Below are 17856 nucleotides of genomic sequence, written 5' to 3' on the forward strand. Positions count from 1 at the left end.
CAGCTGCTGGTGTGACGACACGTTCGGCCAGTATGGAGCTGATGCGGCAGGCTGCACCAAGGCGTGTGCCGGAAATACGTCACAAACGTGTGGAGCCGAGATGCGCAACGAGGTGTTTGCAACAGGAAAAGGTGAATTTGCTAAAATCGAATCTCTGGCGTGTTCAGGACAGACATATAAATACACATAACATAAGGAAAAAAATTCAATGCCAAATGGTGTGTACTTCTATAGACTTTTATAGACAGGATTGACTGAAATAATAATAAAAATTAAAATAAGATATGAGATGTTTTTGAAAACATTTAAATGGTGGTGTATTTGAAACTCTGTTGCAGTTCCCGATGCACCCTTCACAACATGCGGGCCGGGGTCTCGTGGAATAATCGTTAATAAAGTCTGCTACTATCTGGGAGAGGACAAACGACAGTTCATGGCAGCCCAGAGGGCATGCGGCATACTTGGAGGAAATCTAGCTAGCATCCGATCACAAGATATTCAGGTAGGATCAACCGAGTTTCATTCACAAGATATTCAGGTAGGATCATCCGAGTTCTTTCACAAGATATTCAGGCACAATAAACCGAGTTCATTCAAAATATATCCAGGTAGGATCAACCGAGTTCATTCACAAGATATTCAGGTAGGGTCAACCAAGTTGTTTCACAATATATTCAGGTAGGATCAACCGAGCTGTTCCACTTGATATTCAGGAAGGGTCAACCGAGTTCTTTCACAAGATATTCAGATAGGGTCAGCCGAGTTTCATTCACAAGATATTCAGGTAGGATCATCCGAGTTCTTTCACAAGATATTCAGGCACAATAAACCGAGTTCATTCAAAATATATCCAGGTAGGATCAACCGAGTTCATTCACAAGATATCCAGGTAGGATCAACCGAGTTGTTTCACAAGATATTCAGGTAGGGTCCACCGAATTGTTTCACTTGATATTCAGAAAGGATCAACAGAGTTCATTCACAAGATATTCAGGTATGGTCAACCAAGTTGTTTCACAAGATATTCAGGAAGGATCAACCGAGTTCATTCACAAGATATTCAGGTAGGGTCAACCGAGTTGTTTCACAAGATATTCAGGTAGGGTCAACCAAGTTGTTTCACAATATATTCAGGTAGGATCAACCGAGCTGTTCCACTTGATATTCAGGAAGGGTCAACCGAGTTCATTCACAAGATATTCAGGTAGGGTCAACCGAGCTGTTTAATAAGATATTCAGGTAGGATCAACCGAGCTGTTTCACAAGATATTTAGGTAGGGTCAACCGAGTTGTTTCACAATATATTCAGGTAGGATCAACCGAGTTGTTCCACTTGATATTCAGGAAGGGTCAATCGAGTTCATTCACAAGATATTCAGGTAGGGTCAACCGAGTTGTTTCACAAGATATTCAGGTAGGGTCAACTGAGTTAATTGACAAGATATTCAAGTAGGGTCAACCGAGTTGTTTCACAATATATACAGGTAGGGTCAACCGAGTTGTTTCACAATATATTCAGGTACGGTCAACCGAGTTGTTTCACAAGATATTCAGGTAGGGTCAACCGAGTTGTTTCACAATATATACAAGTAGAATCAACCGAGTTTCACAAGAAATTCAGGTAGGGTCAACCGAGTTGTTTTACAATATATGCAGGTAGGATCAACCGAGTTTCACAAGATATTCAGATAGGGTCAACCGAGTTGTTTTACAATATATGCAGGTAGGATCAACCGAGTTTCACAAGATATTCAGATAGGGTCAACCGAGTTGTTTTACAATATATGCAGGTAGGATCAACCGAGTTTCACAAGATATTCAGGTAGGGTCAACCGTGTTGTTTCAATGTCAGTGCAGATTTATACGGGTGATCAAATGTCTTGACAGTCGTGGAATTTGCAGATGTCATTTTCAATATCTGAGAAGTCGTGGAAGTTTGACTTGGACCTTGGAAAATGACTGAAAATGAAGAAATCAGAAAGAAGAAATAAGCAATTTGATTCAAATAGTATAATTAAATTGTAGAATAAATCCTTGAAAATACGTAAGAAGGAAATGTCTTTGAAAAGTCAATGTAGCCCAGTGGTAAAATGTTCGCTTGATGCGTGATCCGTCAAGGATCGATCCCCGTCGGTGGGCCCAGTGGGCTCTTTGTCATTCTAGCAAGTGCACTACGATTGATATATCAAAGGCCGTGGTATGTGCTGTTTTGTCTGTGGGATGGTGCATATAAACGATCCTTGCTACTAAAAATGGAACAATGTCGATGATTAGTAAGTCTAGTGATGTCGTTAAACAAAACAAACTTTAACTTTGAAAAGTCAAGAAAATAGGAATTTGGTTGCGAACTAAAGTGTACGAACATTAACGGGGTTGACAATGTTGTTTCCCAATACACACCAGCCACTGTAAGTGATTGTTGTTTTCAGTTCTATAACAGCTCCTTGTAGCTCTTCTAAATCAATTACATAGGTGAACGTGTGTTTCGTAAAGGTGAAAATTAATTATGCAAAAATTGTATGTGATACTGAATAATGTGTAGTTATTTAACTTTACTCGCATGCTTAGATTGGCATTGACGTAGGAAGCGGGGTGGGGGTGGAAGGCAAGGGACATGTACTCCCACTTTGTAGCAGCAGCGATGGTTTCTACATATTGTTACATATAATATGTTTGTGTGTGTGTGTGTGTGTGTGTGTGTGTGTGTGTGTGAGTGTGTGTGTGTGTGTGTGTGTCCTACGCCCATGGACGGTACCATACAGTCAATTCAAGTGCTGTTTTATTATTTACATATGGGTACGTTATGCTCTGCAATATCATATGTCACAGTATTCAAAACAATGACGGTTCGATCTTATGTGTAATTTGTGTTAGGATGCCATCAGATACTACGTGAGTCGGGGAAACGGTGACGTGTGGTTTGGTCTTAACGATATCAACGTAGAAGGGAAATTTGAGTTTTTAGATGGTACGGCTATCACTGCATATTCCAACTTCAAAGATGGTGCTCCTAATGCATGGTGGGACGGGCAGGACTATGGAGGTAAGAAACGGTACCACAGTTACGAAGTGTATTAGAATGGTTACTGACATATATACATATATACATATACATATATACATATATACATACATACATACATACACTATAGCTTAAATACACTATAAATTTGCAAGGTCTCTAGGTAAGGTATTGCTGTGGATGGGTCATTTGTTTACAAGCCACCAAGACCTGTATATCTGAGCGTAATGTTTTCAAAGATTAAGTTAAAATGCGTGACGTCAAACTAATTGGTGCTAATCGTAATGACGTCATATTACCGATGGCGGCGACTTTAGTACTGTGATTTACAAAACAATGAATTGAAATCTTATTTTAGAAGAGTTATAGGAGAAATAGAATTCGCTACTCATGTGTTTTTAATATGTAAAATAGACTAGGTTGATATTTTCCAAGTTAAAACATAATCGTGACCAATCTCCGCTCTCTCTCTCTCTCTCTCTCTCTCTCTCTCTCTCTCTCTCTCTCTCTCTCTCTCTCTCTCTCTCTCTCTCTCTCTCTCTCTCTCTCTCTCTCTCTCTCTCTCTCTCTCTCTGTACAACTGACATTACATTGCTTAAAGTCTTTATATTAATATATTTCAATGAATAAAGGATAATTTGGTGTTTTTTATTTGTATTATTTTAGTTTTTGCATATATTTTCCCATACTACATGTTTTGAACGGTTGCCTAGAAGCAAACAGAAAGAACAAAAGTACCATAACATTATTTTTGGAATTGTGAAGTGCTTACGAAGACCTCTTTATTTAAGGGTTGTTAAATCTACCGGACGGCATAAAGTATGTACGTACATTTGTCTGTTTATGTGTGATATAAATAATGTCGTTTTTCGCTTTAAATTATACATTATTGCTAATAGTTGGCCATTATATATTTTATTTTACAACAGTGTTGGATGAAGAGGCGTTTTACAAGTGGGCTGATAGGGGCTCTGAAGAAGAATATAGATATCTTTGCGAACTGCCAGTATCATCTTCAATGGATATAGGTACCAATTCTGAAAACATAATATATCAAGTATATATGGGAACCTATATGCACTTTGTCTACCATTGGCTATACAATGAAATCAATGAAACTGTTAGACTGTTCAAAGTCTTTTGAAAATAAACAATACACATATAGCGGTAACATGAATTCATATTTAGTATAAACACATTAACGTACGAGACGTGTGTGTGTGTGTGTGTGTGTGTGTTGTGTGTGTGGCAAATTTGGGCAAAAATAATACAGATATTCAGGCAAAATGCGCTAACCTGAGATCTTTTTACCTTGTATTTCCATCATTCTACCCTCAACATTAGTTGTAATCCATGTAAAAATGCACTATGATTCGTCTGCAACCCTATATAACTGTTTGGTAGTAATGGTAATTTGAATAGATGTTGGTATCGAGATTCGGTAATTTTCGTTGAATTATGGTCAAAGCCAGCCTGTCCTCCCCCAAACAAACATGCGACCCCGCACGCCTATGTATAAACATATACAACTATCTAATTATCTCAGTACCATATAGTAACGATACACGAACTGTACCAATTACCAAATGAAATAAACAAAAATAAAACAAAAATAGGATAAAATGAAAACTAAACTAAACCAATATAAAATGAAAAATGCAAAGGAAATATATCAATACATTATCTAAAACAACATCACTACACCAGTCAAGTGAACAATACTAAAACAATTCTTGATATGGTATTTTATTTTTATTTGTATGACAATGGTTGAATCTTGCATTAAAGGCTCCTTATTAAACAAGATTCAAGTGATTTATTCAGTAGATGGTCTTTGTCGTGATCACCCGCTATTTGATCCCTGCACTATTACATTTCATTTAAAGAGACTGCCTCTAGTTGCTGTGATTGTTAATATTTATGTACGCAATCTCTCATCATCTTACTACCTGTAGTAACTCAAACTTCATTTTATTTCAAAATATAATAATCTTTTAGTGTGTACGAAATTATAGGGAGGTAACTTTGTGTTTTGAGTACTACAAACATAACAAAAACCATAAACACATTGTATTTACAGACGCCAATATTCTAATAATAATAATAATAATTCCAGCATGTTATTTTTATAAATTAAAAAGAGTTTACATTATTGTCATCTGTTTGTAGCGGGAATTGGTAAATATACCATCACCCCATTAAAGACGTCGTCATAGAGATTGTCGAATATAGCGCAGATCTAGTTTGTAATGTATTTTGAGTTATTTATTTCCAGTGAGTTGTGGCGAGAACAAGCAAGGCCTTAAATTTGGGTCAACTGGAAATTGCTACGCTGTTATAAACAATGGTATTCCACGTGAAGATGCAGAGAACCAGTGCAATTCCCGACAGGGGATCATTGCGCCAATGACTGCTGAGACTACAAAAGTAATTCTTGACTTCTTCACAACTTCCAATTACAAAATAGTTACATTAATTTTAATGAATTTAGAAGTAACTGATGGATGAAATATATTGTTGTTAAGTAAGAAGGAAAGATAAATCCCAGAATATTATATATTATTGTGATTATTTAAAATAAATTTACAAATCATTGATTGACAGATCAAAAAGGAATTTTAGAAGCTGTTTTAACTTGCTAATGCATCGGTAATTTTAATATTTAATACATGTATCTCTCAGTATACTTAATAATGACTTATATGTACTAAATAATATAAGTCAATAGAACCTTAATTTATTTATTTATTTATTTATTATTATTATTAATAATATTATTATTATTATTTACTAAATTACTCTCCACCATAATCCTGTACATATCCTGTATATATTTATTATTTTGTTGTACATTGTATTATGCTGATAAGTTGTAACGACTTAAAGCAATAAAGAACTTGAACTTGAACTCGAGTGACTTGTTTTGTATACATATGCACAAAACCGTCAGAACAAAAACCCAAAGTAAGTTATTTTGTTTTGTGATATAGGAAATTCTGTCTCACCTGTACGTGTTTGGACTAGAGATCGACTACTGGGTAGGAGGAAGTGCGAACAGCAAATATGCTGGTGAGATGCATTAAATGTATAAAAATACTGTTTGTACTATCACTTTAATCAAAGTTACCCTACTGCTACTCGAGTGTAATTGATTACTTTTGGAACATAATTTTGAGAAATTAATATTTAAAGTAAAAAGCAAGTGTCTCTTTACAGTAAATTTAATATATTTACATGCATTTTATAGAACTAACAGAACAAACAAAAAACATCTTAGTGATGAATACTACACATTTGTTCAACTATTGATGCCAGAATTGTACAATTGGTTATTTCACTTATTATGCAAGCTAGATAATTAGTTTACAGCGACTAAAATACAGACATAATCCTCATTACTCAAGTGGTGATTAAGATTCAAGAATATCTATTTTTGGAAAAGAAACATAAATTCCGTTGTTACACGCTGGTAATTAAAATGTATTAATTGCAGTACACTGCCAGTGACCAGCTGTTTGTTACCTCTCATTATTGTCGGTTAATATTGTGACACATTGTGAACTAATTTTTGTTTGATTTTCAGAATTAATTTACCAAAAGGTATTCCGAATGGAATATAAGGAGGCTTTGGATAAAAATGGTGTTATTTGTCTCATTGGTAAGTTTAAATAAATTGTCTGTTGTTGAATGCACTCAAATACTTTTAATCAATAAAACAGTATAAACAGCTGTATGAGAGTCGCATTTATGAAAGACAATGACGTATAATAAAGCAAAAATAAAATATTCAAAATGACAAAACAACCTTTAAGATATAACCGTGGACACAGTGTTAAAAGCTGTAGTAAACATAACAGCAATAATATTGCCCTGACATTCACTACAAAATGGAAAATATATTATCACAGATGCTTAGATAAGCAATTAAATGTTTTTACAATATACAGAATGTCTGCTGCATTCGCCATTCCGAAACAAAACTATACGAATGTTGCAACAGCGCTTGCAGTACAGGGAAATTACAAGTCTGGATGGGTCGTAATTTCCTCTAACGATATCTTGCAATATAGTAGACTGAATACAGTTATTCATCTAATATCATGAGTACATAAAAAACATCTGTAATATTAATCAAAAATAAAATGTCCGTAAGGTACACATTTTTGTATGATATAATGGTTTTGTGATGACTTTTTCAGAACCACTCTCTGTACAGAAGCCATGTCCGACCGGTTAGTCCACTATTATGTTATTAAATAATTTCCTCATGTTCTTGATTTTCGTACTGCGGTGTCGTTAAACATCTATTCTATTCTATTCTATTCCTTTTCTTGGCTAGTGGCGGGACGTAACTCAGCGGTACAGCGCTCGCCTGATGCGTCATCGATCTAGGTTCAATCCCCGTCGTTGGCCCATTGGGCTATTTCTCGTTCCAGCCAGTGCACCACGACTGGTATATCAAAGGCCATGGTATGTGCTATCCTGTCTGTGGGATGGTGCATATAAAAGATCCCTTGCTGCTAATCGAAAAAGAGTAGCCCGTGAAGTGGCGACAGCAGGGTTCCTTTCTCAATGTCTGTGTGGTCCTTAACCATATGTCCGATGGCATATAACCATAAATAAAATGTGTTGAGTGCGTCGTTAAATAAAACATTTCCTTCCTATACAGGAAGGTGGAAAACAAATTTCCCTTGCTTCGAATCGAAAAGAGTAGCCCATGGAGTGGCGACAGCGAGTTTCCTCTCTTAATATCTGTGTGGTCCTTAACCATATGTCCGACGTCATATAACCGTAAATAAAATGTGTTGAGTGTGTCGTTAAATAAAACATTTCCTTCCTTCGTTTTATTGACTACAACACGTTTTAAATTCGGTTTGGTTTTGTCTTTATCAGCGCGGGATGTAGCCTAGTGGTAAAACGCTTCCTTGATGAGCGGTTGTTTGGGATCAATCCCGGACGGTGGGCTCATTGGGTTACTTCTCGTTTCAGCCAATGCACCATGACTAGCATATCAAAGACCATGGTTTGTGTAATCCTGTCTGTGGGATGGTGCATATAAAAGACCACTTGCTACTAATGTTTAATGTATTGGTTTTTCTCTCTAAAACTATATATCAAAATTACCAAATGTTTGAAATCCAATAGCCGATGATTAATAAATGAATGTGCTCTTTTTTTAGTGCAGTCGTTAAACAAAACAAACTTTAACTTTTTGTCTTTACCAGTTCTCATTCTTGTACCAAGGAGCGTTTGCGTGTATTTTAAGAAATGAATGTTATGTCGTCATTGCGTGAATAATAAATACATGTGATATACTATACAGCCTTTATTTCACTGTGGTTTCAATCCTCTCGGCCAACGAATAGTCACAAGATTAATTAACCTGTTTGAAGCAAGTTGCAAATAAATGTTATTTTTGGGTCACTTGCTCAAAGATCAAGGTTATTTGTATTGAAAATAGAAAAGTGTTTAGGTATTTCAGTTACAACTGTTTTTCTTTATCTTCTACGTAAATAGTATTCTTAATATACATGTAAAATTTTTATACTGAACATTGTTACAGCAGTTTGCTCCTTGGTCTACACTTTTGTTTCTATTGTAAATTGTTATTTTCTAGGCTGGAACCACAAACAGAATGCTTGCTACCTTTACACTGGGAAGAAAGTTGTATCATACGGTTTAGCTGGGAAGAAAGTTGTATCATACGGTTTAGCTGCAGCCTTGTGCAATAGGTAAGACCACATTTAGGTCTGGAGTCCAGACTTCCCGAGAGAGAGAGAGAGAGAGAGAGAGAGAGAGAGAGAGAGAGAGAGAGAGAGAGAGAGAGAGAGAGAGAGAGAGAGAGAGAGAGAGAGAGAGAGAGAGAGAGAGAGAGAGAGAGAGAGAGAGAGAGAGAGAGAGAGAGAGAGAGGGGGGGGGGGGGGGGGGTTTTTATAATGTCTACCCAACGTTTCTACAGTACACCCGCACCTTTATTATGAGAACGTCCTTCGTTTAAGAGTCTGTGTAATGTCCATTTTCACTATCAATAGTAATATATATTGCCGCCAAAACGTTGGGTACACATTTTATTCACAGTAAATAAATGTTAAAGACTGTGTTTGAAATTTGTTTTTACATTCTTACAAAATATGGTGGACCCATCACCTGAAAATAAAACTACGTTATAATTTGTGAAATATAGTTACATATTAAAGATTTACAGAACTGTAAAATTGTATTGTCATTCAGTGGAAGCACGATGATTGTGACAGTTGAATCCAAGGAGGAGAACGATTTTGTCTTTGACATGGTTAAAATCCACGAAGCTGGTTCAGCCACACAAATTATTTTGGGTATGTAATGATATGTTTTCATTTTAACTTGATTTCCTTGATTATATCCTGTGAGGCACGGTGCCCTAGGCACATACCTTGGCTATTCGGGCAGTCTGTCAAGAGACATAGGTTACTGGTATGGTTAATGAGAGAGAAGTCGATGTAATGGCCCTAAAGATTTTCATTGACCTGACAGAATTCGCCCTGATGGAGTGTGGATATAATCTGAACTGCAAAACCGTATTCCGATATCAACAAAGTATATCTGTACAAGGCAGAGTTAGAAGGAAGTTAGGCAAAGTCGAGATTACTTCCATCATCCACTTTCAGGTAGAGGACTGCCACTCCACTAGGAGATCCGTAACAGGTTTTGTCCCTCTTGCACCGCCCGTAGGAGGACTGCCACTCACACGATTTGCGTGGAAAGTCCAAACTTGCACAGCATAGACCTCAATGGAATATACACAGCAGTGATGGCATGCACTCATGAATGACTGTAAAAGCAGCAAATACAAATACCAGACTTAAGGTCGATGAAGAAAGAAGTTTGTTTTGTTTAATGACACCACTAGAGGACATTGATTTATTAATATTCGGCTATTGGATGTCAAACATGTGATCATTATGACACAGTCATAGAGAGGAAACCCGCTACATTTTTTGCCATTAGTAGCAAGGGATCTTTTATATGCACCATCCCGCAGACAGGATAACGCATACCACGGCCTTTGATATACCAGTCATGGTCCACTGGCTGAAACGAGAAATAGCCCAATGGTTCCACTGACGGGGATTGATCCCAAACCGACCGCGCATCAAGCGAGCGCTTTACCATTGCCCCTTTCGCTAAAAATAATTTTTGAAGTCTTGAAATATGGCATCTTGGAGGTGAGAACGTGATTTTGAACAAACAAACAGATAAAAAAACACAACACATGAGTCTCACGGTAAAAACGCGTGGGTTGACAGGTTTGTTAATTTAATATATACTCTTCAATAAAGTAGGGGAACCTGAAATATTAATGTTAATATCAACTATTAAACCGAACATACGTTTTGACCACATATATCCTAGTAAAGAACGTTCAGGTCTGTTTATCAACACACCGAAACACATTCCATAGTTTGCACGTGCGTGGGGTGTCATTCTCGATTTTGACAATTTCCAGGAAGGTCGATTAATCACTGTGGAACATTATTTCTGTCAATCTTTTTTCATTCTGTTAATCATACAGTTGTTATTGTTTTGTTTTTGGTAAATTTTTATTGTTTGAATTTGCGATTGACTGATAAAAAACCCCGTCAACTTTCAAATTTCACTTTTGACCCCAATCGTCCTTCAAGATCTTTGGTGGTCATAAAACCTACTGTAATACTGAACTACCGGTTGTAATGTTTGCCCAATTAATTCACTATTACCATATAACCATTCCCCACAGCTAATATACCTTACAATTTTGGCATTTGTAAATTCTTATTAGAGTTCCCCTACTTTTTTTGAAGAGTATACTATTATTTAAAAAGTACTTTAAGTAAGCAGCACACATTTTTAAAGTTCTGTATTAAACATTATACCTTGCGAATGTCAAACATTTTGTACAATTATCCTAGGTAACATCATAATTTGTATTTTCAGGGGTTCTCTACTTGAAAAATTATCCATGTATTTAATTATGAAATGTCTCAGCTCTTAGGCAACCTTTTTACCGTGTGTTCATTTATACATACACGTACCAGATTTTATGACCATAAATACGACAAACGTTACACGTGTAATGCATCAATATTTTGACTTCTGCTGTATGTGGGTTTTCACAGTATATTAACAGAGTAGATATTGTATTGTAGATATTGTATATACTAAGACAAAAGTCCGTGTTGCAATGTGGTAAATGTGCTTAAATGAAAGAAAACTCGTGATTTTCAAAGTGAACCGAGACACTGGATTTATTAATTCATGCATTATTTGCCAGTATAGTTAACAGGATATTTAAATATGTAATGAAATGCTTAAAGGGACATGCCTACGTTTGCTGCATTGTAAGATGTTTCCGACTAATAAAATATTTCTACGATTAAACTTACAAATTAAATATATTTTCTTGTTTAGAATACCATTGTCTGTATATTCAATATGTCGTCTTAATATTTGTAAGAAGCCCAAACTGGATTTTGTCTTCTAATAAGTTCGTACGCACAAAAAAATATATTTTAGGAAATGAAATAAAATGAAATTTAACCTAGTATAAATATTAGAATGACCAGAAACACATTTAATATACAGCCACTAATATTTTATGCAGAAAAATATATATGATATGTAATTACAGTCGTTAAAAATTCTCTTTTAGTCGATAACATCTTAAAAATTGCAGCAAGCTCAGGAATGTCCCTTTAACTGTCATTGTCATTGGAGCTAATATTCTATGGCTTGCACTTTTACATGTGATACAAACCAAGTAAGAAATAGTTAACTGGCGGCCATTTTGAATTGTAACATCACTTGGCGAATGGGGGTCGCCACCAGTTGGTCCTATATCAAGTTTTACTCTACACATGATGGCCTAACACCATTCAAAGTGGCATGTTAGCATCACACTTTGCACAATCGTACTACTATATATCACGACTCTGCTACACTATGTCATTGAATGTATCTTACATTTAAAGTACAAAGCAGTAGCACTTACTAAATTGCTTAACTTGTTCGTCTATTATCTGTAAGTAGCAGTACGCTAATCCATATTGCACGAAACAGCCGTGTATTCTTTTTTCTTTTTGCACATAGTGGAACACGTACCTTTAACGAACGACGATCTCTTTCTTCTATAGGTGTGATGTATTCACCATATACGGACGCATTCGAATGGCTTAACAGAACACCCCTCGTTTACTCTGCGTGGGCGCAGGGTCACGGAATAACGGGGCTGTCTAAAGGTAGATGTGCCAAGATTCGATCGTCTGGCGACGACCACTTGTGGGAGAACACGCCATGCGCAGACAACTCGCTTGCTGTGGTTTGCAAAACTAACAGCTTTAATAATTAGTCTCATACTCTCAGTAATTGATTGTACCAGGTGGGCTTCCTGATGGTTTTCTTTCATGTACTTTCCTTTAAACTTATTTTCGTGCTTATATCTAAATTAAGGTTCAAGTACGTTATCCTGGGTACACATCGCAGCTATATGGGCTGTCTGTCCAGGACATTGGGTTAGTCGTTAGTTGTTAGTTGTTAGTGGTTTTTGAAAGAGAAGAGGGTGTATTGGTCTTACACCTTACCCAATGAGTAGTTAAAACACGCGAACCCTGCACCTACCAGCCTTGTGTCCGATGACGTAACAACGAAACCACCGAGGCCGGTATTCATGTATTAAACAGTTTTTGACGTTATTATTTGTAGTTTAATAAAAAATATTATATACGTCTACTGAGTTATGTGTTATGTAATAGCATGTATGTATTGTAAACTAAGAATAAAAGCGAGTTGACCAACCACTGGGACGAGTAGGGTTTTGTTGTTGTTGTTGTTGGTTTTTTTGGGGGGAGGGGGCTAGTTGACCAAAGAGTAGAAAGGGATTTTATTGGGGGCCACCTGCATTGGGGAGGGCAAAACACGTGTTACTATGTATGTATGTATGTATGATTTTTTAAATAAAATTTAATACAGTAAAAAAGAGAAGGTTTGATGGGGGGCATTGCAACCGTCACTGTTCCTCCCCACTTTCTCTGCCGTAACTGGTTGGGACAGACGAAATACAAGTCCATAAAGAGCGATCGATGCTGTGACCCATCACGCCCAAGGCGAACGCTCTACCACCTGAACTAAAGCCCTCCTTACAGTCTTAACAGTGCTAGACTGAGCTAAGCACCAACACGTGTGAATGTTTCAAATACAGGCATGTGTCAATATGTTTGTTTATTTTTCTCACTTTAGAATATTTTATTGATTAATTAGCGTAAATTGTGTTTACACAACCATGGGCTCAGGCATTCTTTAAAAAAAAATCCTCGCCTACGCCTGGATGGCAATTAATATCGCATCAAAACTTGCAGATTGAAGTTATTTATTGTTGGCTTACATTTCTATATCATCTAAAAACGCTGGTTTAGTCTACCTAAAGTAATGTCGTTTTGTTTTTTAAGGAGCGGAACGTAGCCCAGTGGTAAAGCGTTCGCTTAATGCGCGGTTGGTCTGGGATCGATCCCCGTCGGTGAGCCCAATGGGCTACTTCTCGCCCCAACCAGTGCACCACGACTGGTATGTGTTATCCTGTCTGTGGGATGGTGCATATAAAAGATCCCTTGCTGCTAATCGAAAAGAGTAGCCCATGAAGTGGCACAGCGGGTTTCCACTCTCAATTTAACCGTAAATAAAATGTGTTGAATGCTTCGTTAAATAAAACATTTCCTTACAATTTCCTTTTTGTTTTTAACACTAGTTGTGCTATTGAACAACCCACAAGTCACTAAATGCTAACTGGAGATCTGATTTGGAATAACAGCAAACGTGATTTTGCATAAATCTAACATCACATAAACATTACATGGACTTATTGCAGGCGCGTGTTCAGGGGATGGTATTGGAGGTCGATTCCCCTCTCCTTCTCAATCAATTTATCTTTGTTTTTATCAACATATTTTCCGAGTGAGCATCACCCAACCACACCCCCCCCCCCCCCCACCTATAAATTTCGCTCGCAAATCTAGACCATACCCTGTTAAAATTCCTGCACAACCACCAATGGCCAACAACATCATGCTATATGTAGCTACTAGCATCGTACTTTATCAGGCTACATGTTAATGATATGATATGATTTGACATTACATTCATCATTTGACCTATTACTTTAATTCAATACGTTATAGGCTATTTATAAGCATTTTACTGTTGGTAGGGGACAGGCAAGGAAATAAATTCATAATAAGAGAGAAATTAATTTCTCAATATTAGGGGCCAATTTCACAAAACATCGTAAGTTTACGTCTGCAACTAACAGTTATACCGGTCGTACGTTTACACGTGTTTGGCATCTATTTCACGCAGAAAATGACACCAATACGGAAGATGCTGCATTTTAAGAACAGAATAAAATGAAATATGTGTACTTCTAACTATATTTGTTGTATTATAATAGTAATATGAATTCTGGTTTAGTCGTAGATTTACGTTTACGTGGTAAAACTAGGCTTACGATGGTTTGTGAAATTGGGTCGTAGAAACGGTACATGATGTGGTGGCATTTTTCCCAGTTGAGTGTGTGTGTGTGTGGGGGAGGGGGGGGGGGGGGTGAGGGGGGGGGGGGTCTGAACAAACACTTTTTATACAGAGTAGGACAAAAAAGTAAATGTTTTGATCCTCGAGTGTGGATTGGCATGGCACAAGCCCAAGCATCCCACTGTCCAGTCAGTAAACGTTGTTTTTTTGTTTAATTAAAGCTGAAACGCGTTGATACATCCCGATATAAACAAGCTGTGGCGACACAATACTGTTTGTATGAGTTATTTTTCTTTGGAGAGATTCTTGACATACAACGTACATGTGTCTAATGCTAGATTCAGACTACCAGATGCCACTAGAAATTTGGCCAACTTTCTGCTGTCCATTTTCATCGTATACTTCTACGACCGATTAGTTGTTAATAGGAGCGCACCCGTCGTAAGTTGGCAGTTGGGGAAATTACAACGCAACCGTCAAGTTGGCCAACTTCGTCGTGTCAGTTGACAGGTTGAGCCTAGCATTAGTCACTAATATGAATACAATGGCGAGAAATATTGTTGTGTCAGTAAGCGAATGGTTACAGCGGCACACATTGATCTGTATTCAGGTATCGGCTCTTCAAGTTCATACATTCTTGTGTACAATATGAGAATATACAAACTAATCAGTGTAATCTTATACAAAATTGTTCGATCCAGTAACGAACAATCAGTGTGACCAAATATAAAAATTCCTTAGATCAAAATAAGGTTCCAATACATTAAAATAATAAAAACAAAAACAAATAAAAACGCATTTCTAGAGAAGACTGCCATATAGATAATACATGTTAGTGTACTTTTGAATAATGCAAGTGACATTTTAAACGATGCACCCCCACTAAAAACAGTCTGCATACACTCCAGATTTTTATTTTATTAAAGGAAAAAAATATTTTTGCAATAATCTACTTAACAGTAATACACCCCAAAATATAAAAACATTAAGTCTATATGCGAAGCCGTATTATATCTATGACAATTACCAATCTGACATCAGCACATCCAACACTGTATCTCTACACGAGGTTGGTAATAAAGGCTGTGTGATGCAGTCGTGAGGGGACCGGCCTCGGTGGTGTGGTTAAGCCACCAGACTCAAAGGTTGGTTTGGACTGGGTTCGCATTCGCATTCGCATCCCACCGACAGAGAGAGTTTAACAACTCGTTGGGTAGGTGTAAGGCTACTACACAGACTTCTCTTGACAGACTGCTCAGATAGCTGAGCTGTGTCCAGGACAGCGTGCTTGAACCGTAATTGGATAGCAGCAAAATTATATAAATTAAAGAATGAGTCGTGTGTGCATGCAGCGATAACTCACCATCAGATGCTTTGTCTACAAAGATCTGATCTGATCTTGTCCATGATATATGGTTCCAACTGTGTGTGCAGGTGGACAGCCACTTTCATAGCACCCAATATCAGCATAAGAAAAAACTTCCAAAACAAAGATATGACACAATACGCACACGGATTTGCATGGAGTATAATTTCATGCAAAGAACTAAGAATTGTACAGGCATATTGCTTAAATTAGTTAAAGGGAGAAGCACTTTACAATAGCACTTAGACCTTTATAAAATTTCGAATCACTGGGTTGGAAAGGCCAGAGGATGGCTTCCTCAACAATTTGGGATGACCTATACAAATGTATAGACTCGGAGGCATTATTCTCTCCAGCCTAAGTGCCACTTTTGTGTGTGTGTGTGTGTGTGTGTGTGTGTGTGTGTATTTGCTATATCTGTGAAAATGTCCTTACAAGTAATTTGAAAGGCGAATATTTTTCACACTGTGCCGCCCCTGAAGTATCCTGCTTACCACAGAAGTACAGTACTGGTAGAAGAAGAAAAAAGAACTAAAACAAAGACAATTCTTTGCAAAATGCACTTTATTATCTTATTGATATATAAACCACTATAAATATATACTCTGTAATTCTACAAGTGATATACATGTAAGTAGTGCAGTAAAATATAATTTGTAAAATATAAAAATACTGATCGTTCTTCATTGTAAATTGAATAAACTTGGCAGATTACATACACCATGAGCTGACGGCGGATACAAACCATGGCAAGAAACATGACATACATGTAGCAAAAGTCTAGAAGCAAGCAACAAGTACAAATAAACGATAAATGTCAAAATGTAACTTACTTTAACTTAATTAAGCAGAAACTGACTAACTTGACACAAATATTAAATCACTGGCATTTTATTTGTTGGTACTAACCAAACATACATTGAACAGCCATCTACTATGACATCTCAAGACTAGACAACTATTTTGTGGACAGCAAAAAGCTGCTAGTTTTCTGCTTTTTATTGGCTGATGCTTTGTAAAACAAATAACTAGCCTAAAATGTGATTTTTTGAGGTGTTTTTACTTCTACTATACTACTGATAATAATAACACTTTCATAGATCTCTTTTTACTACATGAAAGCAAATATGGATACAGCTTGAAAAGCAAGTGTTATTTTGAATGCATATTATTCCCCAGGTTTTGCTGCCCCCAAGAATTATTTGGCACAAAGAAAAAGAAAAAGTAAAAATAAACTAACTAAAAATGTGCAAATCAAAAAACATGCTTGGTGACTAGTTAAGATTATAAATTATTTAAGCTTAAAACTCATTGAAAATATTTAAAAAAATTTCCACTTACAAAATGCATTACAAAATGGTTATTACTGAGTATTAAACTAAAATGGTGTATACACATAATACATTATCTATATATTTTGGTGGTGTCCATAAATAACATCAAAAGAGTGACTGCATAATGGTACATACATAGATCTTCATTCCCCCAAAGGTGACAACTAAGTGAATGTTGTCTCATCAGAATTAAGAACCTATTCGAATCAGCAAACTTCCAATTTTGATTTCAAGAGACTAAAAAGACTTTTGCTTTGGCCTTACTCATCAAATATTGAAAACAAGGTAACTACAAAGTTAGATGACACATCAGATATAGAGAATACTACATAAGTGACCATTGGATATCACTTGTCTTACAATGATTTGCTTAAAAAATGTATCCTACTAGCTCCCACTAGTTAAATGAGCTGTAAGATAAAAGACACGAATGTAGTGTTCTGTTTCTTACAATTCCTCAAAAACCAGGTTCACAATAAATTTAAACATTGTTTCCAAGTAAAAGTTATTTAGAGTGCTTGAGATTAAAATCCTTCACAGAGCCATCAGTTTCAGGTCAACTGATACATCACAGAGAATTAACTTTCATTTGTGTGGTT

The 17856-nt window shown here is 36.6% G+C and overlaps 1 protein-coding gene across 1 annotated transcript in view; it reads left to right on the forward strand.

Moving 5' to 3' along the window:
- LOC121381715 (macrophage mannose receptor 1-like) overlaps positions 1-12765 on the forward strand; it is a 16081-nt gene extending 3316 nt beyond the window's left edge. Inside the window, exons 2-13 of the mRNA XM_041511062.1 lie at positions 4-131; positions 339-502; positions 2875-3043; positions 3952-4050; positions 5298-5449; positions 6013-6091; positions 6606-6680; positions 7222-7254; positions 8640-8687; positions 8718-8754; positions 9254-9357; positions 12172-12765. Of these exons, the coding sequence (XP_041366996.1) occupies positions 4-131; positions 339-502; positions 2875-3043; positions 3952-4050; positions 5298-5449; positions 6013-6091; positions 6606-6680; positions 7222-7254; positions 8640-8687; positions 8718-8754; positions 9254-9357; positions 12172-12386 (1303 nt within the window). The 3' untranslated portion in view covers positions 12387-12765. The remainder of the gene's footprint in view (positions 1-3; positions 132-338; positions 503-2874; positions 3044-3951; positions 4051-5297; positions 5450-6012; positions 6092-6605; positions 6681-7221; positions 7255-8639; positions 8688-8717; positions 8755-9253; positions 9358-12171) is intronic.
- The last annotated feature ends 5091 nt before the right edge of the window (positions 12766-17856 follow it).

The sequence above is a fragment of the Gigantopelta aegis genome, chromosome 9 (assembly GCF_016097555.1).
Source record: "Gigantopelta aegis isolate Gae_Host chromosome 9, Gae_host_genome, whole genome shotgun sequence".
In the NCBI taxonomy this organism is placed as follows: Eukaryota; Metazoa; Mollusca; class Gastropoda; order Neomphalida; family Peltospiridae; genus Gigantopelta; species Gigantopelta aegis.